Source organism: Stegostoma tigrinum, chromosome 4 (genome assembly GCF_030684315.1).
Source record: "Stegostoma tigrinum isolate sSteTig4 chromosome 4, sSteTig4.hap1, whole genome shotgun sequence".
In the NCBI taxonomy this organism is placed as follows: Eukaryota; Metazoa; Chordata; class Chondrichthyes; order Orectolobiformes; family Stegostomatidae; genus Stegostoma; species Stegostoma tigrinum.
Genome location: NC_081357.1, coordinates 72,602,651 through 72,623,751, shown reverse-complemented (window position 1 = coordinate 72,623,751; position 21,101 = coordinate 72,602,651). Strand labels below are relative to the sequence as shown.

Genomic DNA, 21,101 nt, shown 5'->3' with positions numbered 1-21,101 from the left:
CTGCAATCAACAGTTTGTAAAGAAGTACAAACTGAGATATTACACTGACCTGATTTACTGCTACACAAGCAATTAACTAATTTACAACCAGTGATCACAAAATATTCAGATTACAAAATATAGTTTGCATTCCACAATCTAATGATTCTTCTCATGATATCCATTTTCTCCAATTAGACACAATACAGCCTCATTGGTAACTTCATACAGAAATTTAAGTGAACTGACTTTGATCTTTAATTAAAATGCTCATAAGCTTCATTCAACAATCATGGCTAAAGCATTTCACTTTTTGGTGAGACATACATCCGCTGTCTGCTGCTTCCATTTCAAGACCAAACAACATCCTTGCAGAGTATAATTAGTTAAATATAACGACTGAGGAAGCTGCTATCACCGGCAGCGTGCACACAAGATTATGGGATTAGTAAACATTGTGGAGGTTGGGTAAGACCAGATCATGGAAGGAATTGAAAGAGATGTGTTGATATGAATAGTATCAGAGATAATGGGAACTGCAGATGCTGGAGATTCCAAGATAATAAAATGTGAGGCTGGACGAACACAGCAGGCCAAGCAGCATCTCAGGAGCACAAAAGCTGACGTTTCGGGCCTAGACCCTTCATCAGAGAGGGGGATGGGGGGAGGGTTCTGGAATAAATAGGGAGAGAGGGGGAGGCGGACCGAAGATGGAGAGTAAAGAAGATAGGTGGAGAGAGTGTAGGTGGGGAGGTAGGGAGGGGATAGGTCAGTCCAGGGAAGACGGACAGGTCAAGGAGGTGGGATGAGGTTAGTAGGTAGCGGGGGGTGCGGCTTGGGGTGGGAGGAAGGGATGGGTGAGAGGAAGAACCGGTTAGGGAGGCAGAGACAGGTTGGACTGGTTTTGGGATGCAGTGGGTAGGGGGGAAGAGCTGGGCTGGTTGTGTGGTGCAGTGGGGGGAGGGGACGAACTGGGCTGGTTGAGGGATGCAGTAGGGGAAGGGGAGATTTTGAAACTGGTGAAGTCCACATTGATACCATATGGCTGCAGGGTTCCCAGGCGGAATATGAGTTGCTGTTCCTGCAACCTTCGGGTGGCATCATTGTGGCAGTGCAGGAGGCCCATGATGGACATGTCATCAAGAGAATGGGAGGGGGAGTGGAAATGGTTTGCGACTGGGAGGTGCAGTTGTTTTTTGCGAACTGAGCGGAGGTGTTCTGCAAAGCGGTCCCCAAGCCTCCGCTTGGTTTCCCCAATGTAGAGGAAGTCGCACCGGGTACAGTGGATGCAGTATACCACATTGGCAGATGTGCAGGTGAACCTCTGCTTGATGTGGAATGTCATTTGGGGCCTGGGATGGGGGTGAGGGAGGAGGTGTGGGGACAAGTGTAGCATTTCCTGCGGTTGCAGGGGAAGGTGCCGGGTGTGGTGGGGTTGGAGGGCAGTGTGGAGCGAACAAGGGAGTCACGGAGAGAGTGGTCTCTCCGGAAAGCAGACAGGGGAGGGGATGGAAAAATGTCTTGGGTGGTGGGGTCGGATTGTAAATGGCGGAAGTGTCGGAGGATAATGCGTTGTATCCGGAGGTTGGTAGGGTGGTGTGTGAGAACGAGGGGGATCCTCTTGGGGCGGTTGTGGCGGGGGCGGGGTGTGAGGGATGTGTCGCGGGAAATGCGGGAGACGCGGTCAAGGGCGTTCTCGATCACCGTGGGGGGAAAGTTGCGGTCCTTAAAGAACTTGGACATCTGGGATGTGCGGGAGTGGAATGTCTTGTCGTGGGAGCAGATGCGGCGGAGGCGGAGGAATTGGGAATAGGGGATGGAATTTTTGCAGGAGGGTGGGTGGGAGGAGGTGTATTCTAGGTAGCTGTGGGAGTCGGTGGGCTTGAAATGGACATCAGTTACAAGCTGGTTGCCTGAGATGGAGACTGAGAGGTCCAGGAAGGTGAGGGATGTGCTGGAGATGGCCCAGGTGAACTGAAGGTTGGGGTGGAAGGTGTTGGTGAAGTGGATGAACTGTTCGAGCTCCTCTGGGGAGCAAGAGGCGGCGCCGATACAGTCATCAATGTACCGGAGGAAGAGGTGGGGTTTGGGGCCTGTGTAGGTGCGGAAGAGGGACTGTTCCACGTAACCTACAAAGAGGCAGGCATAGCTGGGGCCCATGCGGGTGCCCATGGCCACCCCCTTAGTCTGTAGGAAGTGGGAGGAGTCAAAAGAGAAGTTGTTGAGTGTGAGGACGAGTTCAGCTAGGCGGATGAGTGTGTCGGTGGAGGGGGACTGGTCGACCCATCGTCTCAGCCTGCTCCTGCCCCACCGAACTCATCTCCACCTATCTGGACTCCATTTTCTCCCCTTTGGTCCAGGAACTCCCCACCTACGTCCGTGACACCACCCACGCCCTCCACCTCCTCCAGGACTTCCAATTCCCTGGCCCCCAACACCTCATATTCACCATGGACGTCCAGTCCCTGTACACCTGCATTCCGCATGGAGATGGCCTCAAGGCCCTCCGCTTCTTCCTGTCCCGCAGGCCCGACCAGTCCCCCTCCACCGACACTCTCATCCGCCTAGCTGAACTCGTCCTCACACTCAACAACTTCTCTTTTGACTCCTCCCACTTCCTACAGACTAAGGGGGTGGCCATGGGCACCCGCATGGGCCCCAGCTATGCCTGCCTCTTTGTAGGTTACGTGGAACAGTCCCTCTTCCGCACCTACACAGGCCCCAAGCCCCACCTCTTCCTCCGGTACATTGATGACTGTATCGGCGCCGCCTCTTGCTCCCCAGAGGAGCTCGAACAGTTCATCCACTTCACCAACACCTTCCACCCCAACCTTCAGTTCACCTGGGCCATCTCCAGCACATCCCTCACCTTCCTGGACCTCTCAGTCTCCATCTCAGGCAACCAGCTTGTAACTGATGTCCATTTCAAGCCCACCGACTCCCACAGCTACCTAGAATACACCTCCTCCCACCCACCCTCCTGCAAAAATTCCATCCCCTATTCCCAATTCCTCCGCCTCCGCCGCATCTGCTCCCACGACAAGGCATTCCACTCCCGCACATCCCAGATGTCCAAGTTCTTTAAGGACCGCAACTTTCCCCCCACGGTGATCGAGAACGCCCTTGACCGCGTCTCCCGCATTTCCCGCGACACATCCCTCACACCCCGCCCCCGCCACAACCGCCCCAAGAGGATCCCCCTCGTTCTCACACACCACCCTACCAACCTCCGGATACAACGCATTATCCTCCGACACTTCCGCCATTTACAATCCGACCCCACCACCCAAGACATTTTTCCATCCCCTCCCCTGTCTGCTTTCCGGAGAGACCACTCTCTCCGTGACTCCCTTGTTCGCTCCACACTGCCCTCCAACCCCACCACACCCGGCACCTTCCCCTGCAACCGCAGGAAATGCTACACTTGTCCCCACACCTCCTCCCTCACCCCCATCCCAGGCCCCAAGATGACATTCCACATCAAGCAGAGGTTCACCTGCACATCTGCCAATGTGGTATACTGCATCCACTGTACCCGGTGCGACTTCCTCTACATTGGGGAAACCAAGCGGAGGCTTGGGGACCGCTTTGCAGAACACCTCCGCTCAGTTCGCAAAAAACAACTGCACCTCCCAGTCGCAAACCATTTCCACTCCCCCTCCCATTCTCTAGATGACATGTCCATCATGGGCCTCCTGCACTGCCACAATGATGCCACCCAAAGGTTGCAGGAACAGCAACTCATATTCCGCCTGGGAACCCTGCAGCCATATGGTATCAATGTGGACTTCACCAGTTTCAAAATCTCCCCTTCCCCTACTGCATCCCTCAACCAGCCCAGTTCGTCCCCTCCCCCCACTGCACCACACAACCAGCCCAGCTCTTCCCCCCCCACCCACTGCATCCCAAAACCAGTCCAACCTGTCTCTGCCTCCCTAACCGGTTCTTCCTCTCACCCATCCCTTCCTCCCACCCCAAGCCGCACCCCCCGCTACCTACTAACCTCATCCTACCTCCTTGACCTGTCCGTCTTCCCTGGACTGACCTATCCCCTCCCTACCTCCCCACCTACACTCTCTCCACCTATCTTCTTTACTCTCCATCTTCGGTCCGCCTCCCCCTCTCTCCCTATTCATTCCAGAACCCTCCCCCCATCCCCCTCTCTGAAGAAGGGTCTAGGCCTGAAACGTCAGCTTTTGTGCTCCTGAGATGCTGCTTGGCCTGCTGTGTTCGTCCAGCCTCACATTTTATTATGTTGATATGAATAGGCAGGATTCTTAGAACATGAACACAAGACACAGGAGCTCAAGTAGGCCATCTGGCACCTCCAGCCTGCTCCACCATTCAATAAGATCATGGATCGATCTTTCTCGTGGACTCAGCTCCAATTACCTGCCCACTCACCATAACCCTCGATTCCTTTACTGTTCAAAAATCTAACACTCAACCAGGTAGCCTCAAATGTTTCACCGGGCAGGAAATTCCAGCGATCCACAACTCTTTAGAAGAAATAGTTCCTCCTCAGCTTAGTCCTAAAACTTTCCCCCTTATTTCGAGGCTATGCCTCCTAATTCTAGTTTCACTTGCCAGTTGAAACAACCTCCCTGCTTCTATTTTATCCATTCCTTTCATAATTTCATATGTTTCTGTAAGATTCCCCTGTCATTCCAATAAATTCCAATGAGTACAGTCTCAGTCTATTCAATCTCTCCTCATAAGCCAACCCAGTGAACTTCCTTGCACCCCGTCCAGTGTGATTATATCCTTTCTCATGTAAGGAGACCAAAACTGTATACTGTACTCCAGGAGTGGCCTCACCAGCACCTTATACAGCTGATAACAATGTGGAACTGGAAGAACACAGCAGGCCAGACATCAGAGGAGCAGGGAAGTTGATGTTTCAGGTCAGGACCCTTCTTCAGAATACTCAACTCCTCGAATGCTTCCTGGCCTCTGACTCCAGCATCTGCAGTTCTTACTAACCCTAGACAGCTGCCTGTTTTTACACTCCATCCTTCAAGCAAAGAAGGACAATATTACATTCACTATCTTAAACCAACTTTTTGTGATTCATACACAATGACACTCAGGTCCTTCTGCACACTGATGATTTCACAATGATGCTACTAATCAGCATACGTGCCTTAGTGTTACTTCATCTTATGGATGGTACAAATGGAGGAATCAACTGGGAAATCTTACTGTCCAGCCTGGTATAGAAGATGAGCACAAAGATTTCAACAGGACAGAAAAAAAGAGGAGGAAACAGGAGGTAATAAGAGGTGAGCAATCTAAGGCAAAGTAACAACCTTATCGATATGTGATGTGCCAGAAGATACGCAATCATGCACTTCACCAAAGTTTCACATGCCAGGCTTATCTTGAAGAAACAGATAGGATAATAGATGGAGGAGTGTTGGAGCTTACAGGGGTCAGAGAAAATGGTTTCACGCTTCTTGCGTTAACCTGGAAAAAAGTTTTAGTTCCTGGTCTCAGTAATGATAACCAGGAGTCATTGTAGTTAAATGCAAAATAATCCTAACAGACCTCAGTATCATGAGCATTCATCAGAAAATTGACCCCATACTTCAAGATATTATACAAACTCATAGCATGTAAAAAAACTGAGGGAAAGGCAGAAAACCAAGGCACAAAGGATGTGCCTGTATGCTCAAGACAGTATCACATCAAATAATTCAAGCACAAGTCAAACCAGAAAGTTTCACAAATGAAATAGAGAAAAAAAGTTAAATATGCAACTGGCCAACAGCATTAGAGGTAGCAAAGGGCATGAGAAGGGACAAAGATGATATTTATGACCTAGAAAGAAGACTTATGCTGAGAAGTATGAATTCCTCCTTGGGTCTTTATTTCCTCAATAATTCATGCAGCAATGAAGACAAAGGGCAATTTACTAAAATGAGGTAACATTGTACTTGCGACACAGCATGGATTTTCAAATTTTACTGTATAAGGGACAACATGCAAATACTGACACAAAAATAAATGTCTGTGTCTTAGGTTCCTAAAGACAGTATAAACAGCCTGAAGGATGAGATTTTAAGAAAACACTATGTTATAATAGGTCTAGAAGAACACGCATGCCCTTATTGTTCCAAAGGAACTATACTCTACTTTCCAGAGAGAATTATATACAAATATATAAGTTTTCTTCATATGAATCAATAATACTATTATATCATCACACACCAAAACTCAGTTCAACACTTTAATATAATATGGAGGGAAGACAGTACTATTGGAACTGACACTTTTCAAATGACACATGAAAACAAGACACTATCTGCCATGTTAAGGGTTCCATGCTATTGTTTGATAAAGCCGTGGGAATTCCCTGAGCTAACTTTTTTTCTGAATCTACACCACTAAAACAGATTGTCTGATACCTATCCCTACTGAATACAAGTCATTTATGCAAACTAGCGGTCACATTTCCCTGAGTCACAACAGTGACTCAACCAGCCCTGAAATATTTAGAACAGCCTGGGGTCAGGAGGTATAACATAAATGGATTCCACCTTGAGCGAACTCATCGTTCAACTGCTTGCAACTCCAGCATGGTGAGGTGGAAAAAAATTGGAGTGACAGAGAAAATCTGAGGTCATTCACTGGCAAGGAAGTGCCATTAGGGACTGTCCCCAAATAGCTGTAAATTAGACAAAAGTACAATGAAAGTCTGAACTGAAATGATATCTTAGTATAAAAAGTAGCCAACGTACGATCAGGGAGGAAATTAAAGTTAGTGAAAAGGATGACAACTGTAAGACTAAGAAATTAACAATTTGGTAAGATTGATTAAACAAGTTGGGTACATGGCACCTCAGGTCGGTCAAGTAGCATGTGCGACTTGTGACATGTGGGAAATCATGGACCCTACTGGTGTGCTGGGTCTTATTAATAGGGTCATGGAATACAAGAGCAAGGAGGTGATGTTGAACTTGTCTAAGACATTAGTTAGATCTCAGCTGCAGTACTGTATCCATTTGTGGGCACCACATCATAGGAAAGATGTGAATGCATCAGACAGCATACTGGAGCAATTTACAAGAATATTTCCAGGTATAAGAATCTTCAGTTTTCAGGACAGATTGAAGAAGTTGGAATCATTCTCCTTGGAAAGGCGGCTGAGAAGAGATTAAAACTGAGTGGGCTGAATGGAGTACATGTGGAGGCAGGGTACTCATTAAAGAAACGAGACCGAGGGGGCACAGATTTAAAATGATGTGCAAAAGACGCAATGGTAATCTGAGAAAAAAGACTTGATCGCTCAGCTAGTAGTTAGAGTATGGAATATGCTGCCTGGACTTGTGGTGGGAATAGGTTCTGAGGCATTCAAGACAGCATTGAAAGATTATTTGAATAGAAATAGTGGGCAAGGATATGGGAGGGAAGAAAAAACTCAGGAAGTTGCCACTGGGTGATGATGTGTGCTTGAAGTGCCAGTGCAAACAAGATGAGCTGAATGACCGTCTTGTCTACTGTAGCAATTCTGAGATACCGTGATTAGTAAAGCCACAATTAAAATTTAAGACAGAGCAAATTAAGTCTGAAAATAAAATTATTTATTGCATTTTTTTTTAAGTCTTTGCTAGCTGTTAATAGTTTCTCTACATCCTGGACTTCTAAAGTCAGTAAGAGTGACTTAATATACAAAGCTGGAATAAATTACAGTTTATAATGGTGACTGAGCAAAACATCTGTTCTCTACAGCCCCTGCTCTCACCCAGAATGGATAAACTGAAATGTCAACGAGCCCTCAGATTTTCAAACGACCAAATTATTTTTTTTCCATTGGGTTAAGATAAAAGATGGTGATAATTTTACAGTGGTGAGCTAAAAATTTGACTTTCGGTTAGTCTGTTTGCTAGTTGGCTGGATGGCTGGTTTGCAAGGCAGACTAATGCCTCCAGCGTGGGTTTGATTCCTACACCAGCTGAGGTTACTACAAAGCTTTCTTCTCTTCAATCTTTTCCCCTCTCCTGATACATGGTGACACCTCTCTCTAATGGAAGAGCAGTCAAGGACTTCACTTTCATTATTTACCATATGACTGAAATGGATGAAAACTTCACTGGAAAATGAAACAAAATCTTCCACAAATAGGTACTCATACTGACTTGCTTCAAGTAAAAAGTACAATCTTGATCATTGCTTCTAGTCACTCAGGTCAATTTCAGGTGATGGTTTACATGAGTGGAATACAAATGGCAGCAATATGGCCACATGTAAAATAATTTCTGCTGCTGGTACATTATGCCAACAATATCCTTTCCCAAAATTGATTCAGACTCACCATCTGTTAGAGGTAGCATGAGTTGGGACATGCTTGAAAGAGGATTTTTTTTGCAAAATCCATTAAACATGAAGCCACATGAGAACAAATGTAAACTGTTTGTCACATTGTCTATATTCTATAAAAAATGGCTGTGAACATTGTACAAAATATGTAAAAGCATTGTTAATAAAGTCGATATATTCATGTCAAATAGGTTGAAACTAAAGTAGAATCATATTCAAGATTAAATACGAACTTTGTTTCTCTGGGCAGGAACTGCCAAACCGGGTCAAGCTTTCCTAAATCCTGAGATTTGTTTCAGGCATCTGCTTTCATTTATTAAGGAAATCACATGCTCAATGCTTGGAAGTCTTGGCACAACCCTACACAGTTTTGTTGAGAGACCATATCCATGGTACTGTGTAGAGTTTTGGTTCCCATATTTAACAAAGGATATTGCATTGGAGGTTGTTCATAAGATTCACTTAGGCTGATTACTGGGATGAAGGGGTTGAATACTCAAGGATGGTTAACCTGATAAGGCCTTTATTCATGAGAGTTTAGAAGAATGAAATGTGATCTTATTGAAGCATCCAAGATACTGTGGGAGTTTGACAGAGTAATGTTGAGACACTCTTTCCACTTGTAGGGAATCCCAAAAGTAGGGTGCAGTCATTTAAAACTAAGATGCAAAGAGATTTTCTACCCCAGAAATTGTGGAGGCTTGATCACCGCAAGTATCTGAACAGGAAGAGGATGGAATTTTGAAGCACCAGGAAGTTTAGAGCTATGATGAGCTGGCATAAAAGAGAATCTGAAACCTAAGGTAGATTGGCCATGTTCTTCTTGAAAGGCAGGGCATGTCAGAGCGGCCAAATGGTTGCTCCTGCTCCGATTTCCTAAGTTCATTATATTACTGTTCTGAAGTGCATTGGGTATGCCAAAGCGTATTCCAAGGTGTAACAATCACTTCATTTCTATGAAGTACTTTACTATGGTAAATTAGAATCAGTAATTGAAGTGCTATAACTTACTTCTTCTGAGAGACTTTGGTTGAGGTGGTAACCCAGCGATTGGGAATCCAAAATGGCTCATGCGCTGTACAAGATTGGCAACATTTCCAGATTTTTCTCGTTTAATCACAGGGCTTTCCTCTTTTGCTTCTGTATCCTTTTTCACTTCCTGCAAGAAAAATGTTTAAGGCATAAAGAAATCATCTGTTTCTAGGAGAAGAGAAAATTAAGAGGAGTGTTCAAAATGATGCACAAATTTTAACAGGGTTTAAAAAAAAGGATATTCTGTTTCCACTAGTTTCTGTGCCAGTAACTAGGGGGTCACAATTTCAAATTGTCAGCAAGAGAGTTAGCGAGAGAGGGGAGGTAAACTCCTGTACTGTGTTGTTAGGATTTGGAATAAGCTTTGTCTGGGAGAGTGGTGCAAGCAGATTCCATAGGAGGTTTCAAACGAGAGCTGGATACATCTCTGAAAGTAATGAAATGTCTGCAGAGATAGGGTTGAAGTCTTGAATCAGCTGGGCAGCTCTTTCAGGAACCAGTAGACAATGGGCCAAATGGCTTCCTTCTGAACTGTAATATTGTATGATCCGACATAGGGGATTTTGCATTAAGAATACAAAAATGCGACAAACTTTAAATACTGCCATACTGCAGCACTTTCTCAGCAAAGATATTGAATGATGTGTTCATCTATTCCTCAAGATGATATTACTGTAGAATTATACGCAAGTTTGAAAAAATAGATGATGTACAAGTGTGTTCATAAATGCAACATTTTGTTTCATCTACAATCACATGAAATGACACGAGTTCGGCCAGTTCTGCTTTAAACAGAATCAAAATGCAAAATTGCCATCCCAGGATATTGCTTTTCAAGAATATCTGCTGAACATCATCTTCTGCATGCAAAAACGGAGACTTGCATGGAGTAGTGAGCCATAAAATCCTTATAATCTATACAGATGTTAAAAATTTTGATGCATGCCAGTCACCACCAGGGCGATTCCTCTGCTGTCTTTCCAACTTCAGACCTTCAATCTCCGTAAATCTGCGCTCATCCAAAAATCTACCACACCGAGACAGGCTTGCCAACCTACAGGAAGACCCATGCCCGCTGCACCAGCTGTTTATAATTCTACTGGACCTTGATTTTTTTCCCTAAGAAACATTTTCAGCCTAATAACTCTCCAAAAATAAAACAACGAAAAAAAAAATCAGCATCTGTCAAATTCTGCGATCATCCATTGTACACATTGTGGCTTCCTCTACATTGGGGAAACCAAGCGGAGGCTTGGGGACCGCTTTGCAGAACACCTCCACTCGGTTCACAATAAACAACTGCACCTCCCAGTCGCAAACCATTTCCACTCCCCCTCCCATTTTTTAGATGGCATGTCCATCATGGGCCTCCTGCAGTGCCACAATGATGCCACCCGAAGGTTGCAGGAACAGCAACTCATATTCCACTTGGGAACCCTGCAGCCCAATGGCATCAATGTGGACTTCACCAGCTTCAAAATCTCCCCTTCCCCCACTGCATCCCAAAACCAGCCCAGTTCGTCCCCTCCCCCCACTGCACCACACAACCAGCCCAGCTCGTCCCCTCCCGCCACTGCACCACACAACCAGCCCAGCTCTTCCCCTCCACCCATTGCATCTCAAAACCAGTCCAACCAGTCTCTGCCTCCCTAACCTGTTCTTCCTCTCACCCATCCCTTCCTCCCACCCCAAGCCGCACCTCCATCTCCTACCTACTAACCTCATCCCACCTCCTTCACCTGTCCGTCTTCCCTGGACTGACCTATCCCCTCCCTACCTCCCCACCTACACACTCCTCTCCACCTATCTTCTTTTCTCTCCATCTTCGGTCCGCCTCCCCCTCTCTCCCTATTTATTCCAGAACCCTCACCCCATCCCCCTCTCTGATGAAGGGTCTAGGCCCGAAACGTCAGCTTTTGTGCTCCCGAGATGCTGCTGGGCCTGCTGTGTTCAAACAGCCTCTCATTTTATTATCTCAGCATTTCCCAATGCTTTTCAAGCCACATTAGTGGGTGTGCATTCAGCTGTTTCGGCCCTACACAATGGAATTCCTCCTTTCCTTTAAAATCTACTTCAAAACTTTTCAGGGCCATGATTTTAGTCACATCCTGTCACAGCTCCTTCTTTAACTTATTCTGGTTTGTAACACAGCTTGGCTATTTTCTAATTACAGGTTCTACATATAGAAATAATTATGTGGGAGATGAAGCACTTAGACTGTTTGATCTAACCAGTCTACAATCAATGTGATGCTCCACCCCAAGATTTTTTCTCCCTCCATCTGTCCTTACCTCATCATCAGAATAACCCACTGTTCCTTTCTCACAATTACCAAGTCTCCCATTAAATGGTTTTACTCTTCGCCTGAGCCTCTAATTTTGGTACAGTGTGTTCCACATTCCCAAAACCTTCCAAGGAAAGAAGCTATTTTCAATTTCTTTATTTCTATCTCATCCCAAGTCAAAAACTACTCTGTGCCTACTCTCCCACAATTGTAATTTTAAAAATCTCCATTTGGTCACATTTCTGCCTTCAGTGTTGAAGGTCCAGCCTGTTCGATGTCTCCCAGTAGATGTACCTTCACATTCCTAGTATCACCAGTTCTTGCACTCTCACCACAATATATCCTTTATGCATTACAGCAACCGAAATTGTGCACAGTACTCCGAGTGGTCTGAACACATTTCAAAACATGTTTATAATAAGCTCTCCATTTCTCAATTTTATTGAAAAGAAATAAATTACTGAAAATAAATCTGTTTGCTTTTATAAAATAGCATAATAAACCTGTATTGCTCCTAAGAATAATTTGTATGTCTGGACAACCAGTTCCTTTTGCTCTGCAACCATTTAGATTCTTATTTTCCACGTGCCGTGTAATAATTATACTTTTCTAATCAAAAAATACTGGACCACATCTTTACTGAAGATGATAGTTGTTGCACAGCATAAACAGGAGTTGTGCATCGGAACGACTGCATCTGACACCCTGGGAATTGCTTTGGAAGTGGAAACATCTGATAGGAAATCAGTCAATGTCTGGATGCTGCTGATAATGTCCCCACCTCAGAGAATTCTGAATGGTCTAGTTATCTAGGAGTAGGAAGAATTACAGACAGCCAAATGCACCCACACCCCATCTTAGACAAATCCCCTTGGCCTTATACTAAACCCACCAAATGTGACTCAAGTTCCCCTAACGCTGCTCTCGAATAAACTCTCCTCCAGCTCTCTTGGACATCAACTACTGCCCACTCCTCCCAACTGCCCAAAGAGACCTGATAGCTACTTTCTCCGGACTCAACCACATTAAAATAACATCTTCGACATTCCACAGATCCAACCATAGCCCCTAATGCAACCTAGCCTGACTCCTCGCCGCAGCCCATTTCCATCCCATGATCACTTTAGTAATTAAGTGCGTACCAACAACTCCCATCATTCTGCCCAACACCCCACCCGACATGAATCCACCAAACTACTCCAAGCTTTTGTTAACTTTGATACTCCCCTAACCCTCATCCACCTGCCAACTCAACCATTCACTACTCACCTGTTACTTTCATGCAGGACTCTGAAAGGAGTTTCAAGAGCTTTAAATCCTGAAATACAGCAGGAATTGTCACAAAAGAAGGGCACGAGTTGATACTGCTGGCTGCTTGGCTCACTGGCCTATTGCAGCTAACAAGATGAGAAAATCAGACAGACAATCTCACAAGAAATGCTTGAAAAAGAGAAAAGTGTGATTTGTTTTGGTCCAATCAAGATCAAAATAGGTTTCCCAGACCTGATCAAAGCATTTGAGGAAATATCTCACACTTATCTACATTGTAATTAATCTGTCTAGTGTGGGCCCATTTTCTAAGTTTAATAATTGCTTCCCAGAACTAATTGTAGTCTTCCCCAATTGTGTTGATCCCTCCCAAATTGCTGCCCTTAGTTAAATTGAACTACATTTGATTGCAAAATTTGAATCAATGCAAATTGCGAACATGTGGTTGTAAGAACCCACTTTTCACCTTCTGTCAAATCTTTATTCACCAGGGGGCTGCATGGTGGCTCAATGGTCAGCACTGTGGCCTCACAGCGCCAAGGATATGGGTTCAATTCCACCTTCGAGTGACTGTGTGGAGTTCTCCCTGTGTCTGCATGGTTTCCTCTGGCTGCTCCGGTAGACACCCACTGTCCAAAGATATACAGGTTAAGTGGATTAGCCATGCTAAACTGCCCCACAATTTCTAGGGATGTGGAGGTTAGGTGGGTTAGCCATAGGAAGTGCAGGATTACAGGGATAGGATAGTGGGTTGGGTCTGTGTGGAATGCTCTTTGGCAGGTCAGTGCAGAATTGATGTACCAAATGGACTCTTTCTGCACTGCAGAGATTCTATAATCATTGCTCTCTCGCTCAGAGCTCTGATCTTATTCATTGGTCTACTATTTGACACTGTACCAAATATCTTTGGAAATGCTATTTAAGTTATATTTACTTTACCACATTGTCTAGTCTCAGTTGCTGCTTCAAGCAATTCACCAAGGTTTGTCAGGTAAAATTTCATTTTTGAAATTCTAACCCAAATATACTTCACTATATATTTATTTCTTGATTTTTTTTTCTTATTTTCTTCTTTAGTAGGGATTTCACTATTTTTCTGACAAACAGTATTAAGCTGGCTGACCGCCTGATCCTCATCTTTTAAATACAGGTAGTTAACTATACCTACTATTCTTCTGGTATTACATCTTTCTACTATCAAAGGTTACATTTCAGTCTTGGTGCTTCTGTCAACCCTCCCAGAAATTCTTCAAAAATGTGCAGATGCAATCCATCCAGACCTGGTGCTTCGACCTAACATAAATTAGTTATTAGAATTTAAAAGCAAAAATATGTCATTTCCAACCTCAAGCAAAAAAAACACATTTCTGCCAATCACTACTGCAGCCAGCCAAGAGCCAAGCTTGTTTCCTGTTGGAAGTTTCCCTTATCTTTCATTCGGCTGTTATCTTATACTTTTACAGGTTTCTCATCTATTCATTGACCTTTTCAGTATCTTATCCATCTGTCACCAGTATTTCAAATGAAGTACAATATCCCCCACTTAACCAGCTTAAATAAATGAATAAATAAGCAGTGGATTATAGATTTTTGTCTTTTGGAAGCCAGACTGTTACTTAAAAAGCCATAATTTAAGCTATAGAGCACAAGGATACAGATTCAGGTCTGCCAACAATGCTGACTGTGACACGAGGAAGGAGCAGTGACGTGGCTATCACACAGTTGTGTATGCTTAGACTAATTATTTTCCTGTAGCATATGGATGTCTTTTTTTTAAAACTGCAAGCCATTGATTTATTAATGATTCGGAAACTTTATGGCCGGTACTCCTCAAAGTAAAGGCATCATTTCAAATGGCATTGAGCCACACATCAAAGATTTAATCTTTCATCTCATCCCACCAAGGATAGAACAGGAGAAAGCGCTTCAAAGATCCCTGTCCCAAGAGGAAGAAGAAAATAGAGGGAGAAGAATTTTGATTCCAACTGTTTATAAAAATTCAGTGACCCATGTACAAATATACACCTGGATCTCTCTGTAAAGAGACATGAAGTCAATGATATGTGCCTTGTGCTTATCAGTCTGAAATGGACCATAGCAAACCCCTTCAAAATATATTAAAAGGACACTAAATTTTTCTTATTTTAAAGGTAATGCCAGGCTTGGCATTCTAGATGTTACTCGATTAGTCAAACTACCAGGCTTGGAGCAAAACAAACTTTATTAATTCTCTTTTGTTGTATTTTAACTACAGAGTTAAGAAATTAGAATAACTTAACTCCATCGGAAAACTTAACAGAATAACAGGATTATTTAACACTTAAACAGTTACTGTTCCAATATAGTAACATCCCACAAACACAGTCCTGTCAAAGGCAAAATCAGTAAAATAGATTGTTTCACATGCAATTCTACAGTCGGGAGGCAAAACATCAAGAGAAAATTCAGAAAGAGTAGCAGGAAGAAATGTACTGCAGCAAACTGCCACTGAGAAACTAAAACTACAAACCCTGGTTCTGTGGGAGCTTGACCCCACCCATTCAGGCTGCATCTATTGTTCCAATATTTTTTTTAAAAGTCCTCACAGTGTTGACTTTATTGGCTCTGAGTAGATCAGTTGACACCTCTACCTCAACCTTTCTTCATAAAAAGAACTAGGACAAAACATACCTCTTAAAGCCATAGTATCATCACAAATATGAACTATGAAACAAGTTAATAATTAAAGATCAATTTATACAGCATCAGAGGAGCTGATTGGTTGAGCTATGTTTGGCACACCAACACAGCAGGAACGGAATCTGATGTAAATGATTGAAATGAAACCAAGACATTTCTGATTGGTTTGGGGATTACCGTGGGAATATAGGAGAATTTATCACTCTCCACAGCCGTTTCCTCAGCAAAAATGGCACAACTTGTGGGCTTACTGTTTTTACCTACAAAGAACAGGGTCCTGAGTGACAAAATACATGCTTTTAGGATGCACAAATAAATCAGGAGTTGAGTCCAACTCCCATCTTTACTTGGTTTCATAGAATCCTTACTGTCTGGAAACAGGCCCTTCGGCCTAACAAGTCCACACCGACCCTCCGAAGAGCATCCCACCCAGGCCCATTCCTATATAACAACTGACCAAATCTACACATTCCTGAACATTATGGCCAATTTAGTATGGCCAATCCACCTAGCCTGCACATTTTTTGACTGTGGGAGGAAACCAGAGCACCCAAAGGAAATTCACACAGACATGGGGAGAACATGCAACTTCATACACTCAGACAGTCAGCCAAGGAGGGACTCGAACCCAAGTCCTTGGCATAAAAGGCAGCAGTACAAACCACTGAGCTACTATGCCACTCCTAAACCACTGAGCCACCATGCCATTCCTGGTTTGTTAGGCAATTCTTTGTACACAGGTACAACCTTTTAGTAAATGCTCCCCAATAGCAGAATCACATCTAATACTGGACACAATGTTTTGAATTTGCAATCATGGTTGGTTGAGCATGGTTAGCACACTGAAAATGGCCTTCAAAGGGATGTGTTTCAATATAGTCCTGGAACTCTGTAATTCCAATGACTGTCTACATTGTTGGCATCACACTAGCGCTAAATCACAAATAAGTCATAACCCATGTGCCTTGGAGGTAGAATATCTTTTGGCTTGATAGCAGCAGTCTGTTAGTGGAGAATACCACTCCTGTGCTTTGGCAAACTAGCATCACAAGATCACTAGCTTCTGACTGTCTAATTGTCAGAATGTGATGAATGGAGCTCTGCAAAAGTCTGTGATGTGGCCTCAAATTTTTTCTGAACAGTTTATATCAATGACTTGGATAACATTGGCAAATAGGGATGAGGAGAATTGAAAAGGGGATTCTACAAATATGTTAAGGACAAAATGGTAATGAGGGAGAAAATAGGGCCCCTTTATGATCAGCAAGGGCACCTATGAGTGGAACCACAGGAGATGGGGGTATTCTAAATGAGTATTTTGCATTAGTGTTTACTGTGGAGAAGGATAGAGAAGTTAGAGAACGTGGACAAATAAACTGATATCTTGAAAAATGTCCATATAAGAGGCGGTAGTGCTGGATGTCTTAAAATGTGTAAAAGTGGATAAATCTCTAAAACTGATCAGGTGTACCCTGGAACTGTGTGGGAAGCTAGGGAAGTGATTGCTGGGCTCCTTGCTGCAATAACCACAGGTGAAGGGCTGGAAGGCTGGAGGTTGGCTAACATGGTGCCACTATTTTAGAAAGGCGATATGGAAAAGCCAGGGGACTACAGACCGGTGTGCCTGACATCAATGGTGGGTAAGTTTTTGGAGGGAATCCTGAGGGACAGGATTTACATGTACTTCAAAAAGGACTCATTAAGGATAGTCAACATGGCTTTGTGCACGGAAAATCATGTCTCCCTAACTTGATTGAGATCTTTGAAGAAGTGTAAAGCAGGGTTGATGAGGACAGAGCAGTGAACATGATCTATGGTGAACTTAATTGAGGCATTCGACAAGGTTCTTCATGATAGACTCATTAACAAGGTTAGATCACACAGAATAGAGGAAGAAATAGCCATTTGGATACAGAGCTGGCTTAAAAAGGTAGAAGAATGAGGGCGGTGGTGGAGGGTTGCTTTTCAGACTGCAGGTCGGTGACCAGCCACAAGGACTAATGCTGGATGCACTGCTTTTTGTTATTTATATAAATGATTTGGATTTGAACATAGAAGGTATGGTTTATAGGTTTGCAGGTGACACCAAAATTGGTAGTGGATGGCAAAGGAGGTTACCTCAGAATACAATGGGATCTTGATCAGATGGGCCAGCGGGCCAAGGAGTGGCAGATGGAGTTTAGTTTAGATAAATGTGAGGTGCTGCATTTTGCAAAGACAAATCAGGGCAGGACTCCTATACTTAATGGTAAGGTCCAGGGGAGTGGTGCTGAACAAAGAGACATTGAAGTGCAGGTTCACATGTCCTTGAAAGCAGAGTCACAGGTGGATATAATAGTAAAGACGGCATATGGTATGCTTGCCTTTATTGGTCAGTGCATTGAGGATAGAAATTGGGAGGTCATGTTGCAACTGTACAGGACATTGGTTAGTTGAGTTTTGGAATACTGCATTCAATTCTGGTCTCCCTGCTATAGTAAGGATGCTGTGAAACTTGAAACGGCTCAGAGAAGGTATACAAGGATGTTGCCAGTGTTGGAGGGTTTGAGCTGTCGGGAGAAGCTGAATAGACTGGGGCTATTTTTCCTGGAACGTTAGAGGCTGAGGGGCGATCTTATAGAGGTTTATAAAATTATGAGGGGCATGGATTGGGTAAACAGACAAGGATTTTTCCCCGGGGTGGGGAAGTCCAAAGCTGGAAGGCATAGATTTAAGGTGAGAGGGGAAAGGTTACAAGGGACCTAAGGGGCAACTCTTTCCACACAGTGGGAGGTGCATATATGGAATGAGCTGCCACAGGAAGTGGCAAAGACTGGTACAATGACAACATTTAAAAGGCTTCTGGATGGGTATATGAACAGGAAGAGCTCAGAGGGACATGGGCCAAATGCTGGCAAATGGGGCTAAATTTAAGTAGGATATCTGGTCAGCATGGACAAGTTGGACTCAAGGGTCCGTTTCCATCTTGTATAACTCTACGACTCTAAGGGCTGTGAAGACAATAACTAATTAGCAGGCACCATCAAGACAGACTGAAAAATGCATTATGAAGTTGACATAAGCAGGTCGGAGACAAACTTCAACAGTTTCAGTGAGTGTCGAAATAATCTGATAGAGCATAATGTGGGGAAATGTGATCACTTTGGCAGGAAGAATATAAAAGAAATGAAGTATTGCTTACATGGAGAATGGCTGCAGATTTCTGAAGTGCAGAGGATTTAGGTGCTGTCATGCAGGCGTCACAGAAACCTAGTATGTACATACTGCACATAAAATCATGGCAGCTAACGGGATGCTCTCCATCAACACAAGACAAAATAAACATTAAAAGGATGGTACATCCCTACCTGTGAACCAGGATCAAGTCCCACTTTCTCCAGAGTGTCTGATAACATCTCTGAACAGGTTGATTAGAAAAAGATCAAAAAGGATAAAACGCATTGGTGTAAAAGGCATTGGTGAGACTATATCTTGGATACGGTGTGCAGTTTCAGCTTCCCAATTTAAGGAAAGATGCAAATGTTTTGAAGCAGCTCAGAAAAGATTAATTAGATTGATATCTAGAATATGCTCATTGCTTTAGGAGGATAGTTGGACTGGTTGGGTTCACTTCCACTGGAGTTTAAATGTATAAGTGATGGCTTCATTAAAAGTTTGTAAGATCCTGATCTGGCTTGACAAGTTGGAAGTGGAAAGGATGTTTCTTCTTGTGGGTTAGTCCAGAAATAGACAGGATCGTTTTCAATTTAGAGGTGATCTTTAGGGCTAAGCTGAGGAGATTTGTCTTTGAGTGTTGTGCAACTGTGTCAGAAGCTGGAGGATGTGAGATTACGAAATCCCTTTAAGACAGCAATAAAGTTCCTGCCATGCAAGGGAATCAAAGGTTATAGGGGCGCGCGCGCGCGCGCACACACACACACACACACACACACACACACACACACACACACACACTGTACTGAATGGAATTGTGGAGCTGATTTGAGGATTCTTATAGTCTATATCCACTCCTTTGGTGTTCACCTATTTCTCTTACATTTGAGATAACTTCATCCTACAGGATAATCCTAGGAATAAAGGGCACTTTTCATGGCCTAAAGTGAGCACAATATGCCCTTCCATCAGTTAGCAAAACATGCAGCAAACAGTGATTCAATCAGGATAGCCATGATTGCACAGCATTGTTTTGACATGCCCTATCGTGGTGTCAGGCTTACACAGGTAGGAGATGCCTGGAGCCTTGGTCTAAGCTAATCTTGGAGAATATGGAACTGAAGGAATCCCAATACATTTATTGCATAAAGTTGACCAATGTGCATCGGGGTTGTGAAATAGCCATTTTTGTAAAGCCATGAGCCAACCTTGTAAAGCTGTACTCAGGAAAAAATATGATCACTCCTTTTTTCTTCAAATACTGGTCTGTCTGAGGATAATATCAGCAACTATGACAAATCCAAGTCGTGAATAGATAGAAAGAAATCTTTAATATGTTTCATTTAAGCTTTATGCGTGCTATTAAATGGAACAGCTGAACAATCCTTGCCAATTTTCCGTTGTTAAATGAAATATTAATCCACCCTCTAACACACACCTGCTCACTTAATTCTAATTCGTGTTCAGAGACACAACTGAAGCCTGAAGAAAATATTACCCTTATTAAAATGTGCTTCTGAATGAAAATGCTCAGTGAAGGTTAGTTGCATTCTTTCAGGAGTTTTGAAAAAGACTAAATTACCCTTGCAATGCATTTCAATGGAAAACTTAAGTAAAGAGTCAGAGATAAGTACAGCACAGAAACAGACCGTTCGGTCCAATTTGACCATGCCAACTAGATAGCCTAAATTAATCTAGTCCCATTTGGCCCATATCCCTCTAAACTCTTCGTATTCATGTACCCTTCCAGATGTCTCTTAGATAGTGTAATTGTACCAGCCTCCACCACTTTCTCTGACAGCTCATTCCATATATTCATCATCCTGCGTGGAAAAAGTTATCCCTTAGCACCCTTTCAAATCTTTCTCCTCTCACCTTAAATTATGCCCTATAGTTTTCAACTTCCCACCACAGGGAAAAGGCTTGGGTATTCACCGTATGTCCCTCAATTTTATAAACCACTATAAAGGTCAAGCCTCAGTCTCTGAAACTCCAGGAAAAATAGCCCCAGTCTATTCAGTGTCTCCCTATAGCTCAAACCTTTCAATCCTGGCAACATCCTTGTAAATCTTTTTTGCAACATTTTTCCTATATCAGGGAGACCAGACGAACGCAGTATTCCACATGTGGCCTAACCAGTGTCCTGTACAGCGCCAACACAACCTCCCAACTCCTATACTCAATACACTGACTAATAAAGGCAAGCATCCTAAACACCTTCTTCACTACCTTATTTACCTGTGACTCCACTTTCAAGGAACTATGAACCTTTAGAGGTCTCTTTGTTCAGCAACACTCCCAGGACCTTACTATTAAGTGCGCAAATACTGCCCTGATTTGCCTTTCCAAAATGCAGCACTTCACATTTATCTAAATTAAAACTTCA

General features: G+C 43.6%; 1 protein-coding gene across 6 annotated transcripts in view; it reads right to left on the bottom strand.

Annotated features, from left to right (window-relative positions):
• Positions 1 to 21,101, bottom strand: part of cd2ap (CD2-associated protein) — a 222,590-nt gene that overhangs the window by 94,159 nt on the left and 107,330 nt on the right. For all 6 annotated transcript variants that reach the window (XM_059645412.1, XM_048531190.2, XM_048531192.2 and 3 more), the window contains one exon: positions 9,310 to 9,457. In XM_059645412.1, coding sequence (XP_059501395.1) covers positions 9,310 to 9,457 — 148 coding nt within the window. The remainder of the gene's footprint in view (positions 1 to 9,309; positions 9,458 to 21,101) is intronic.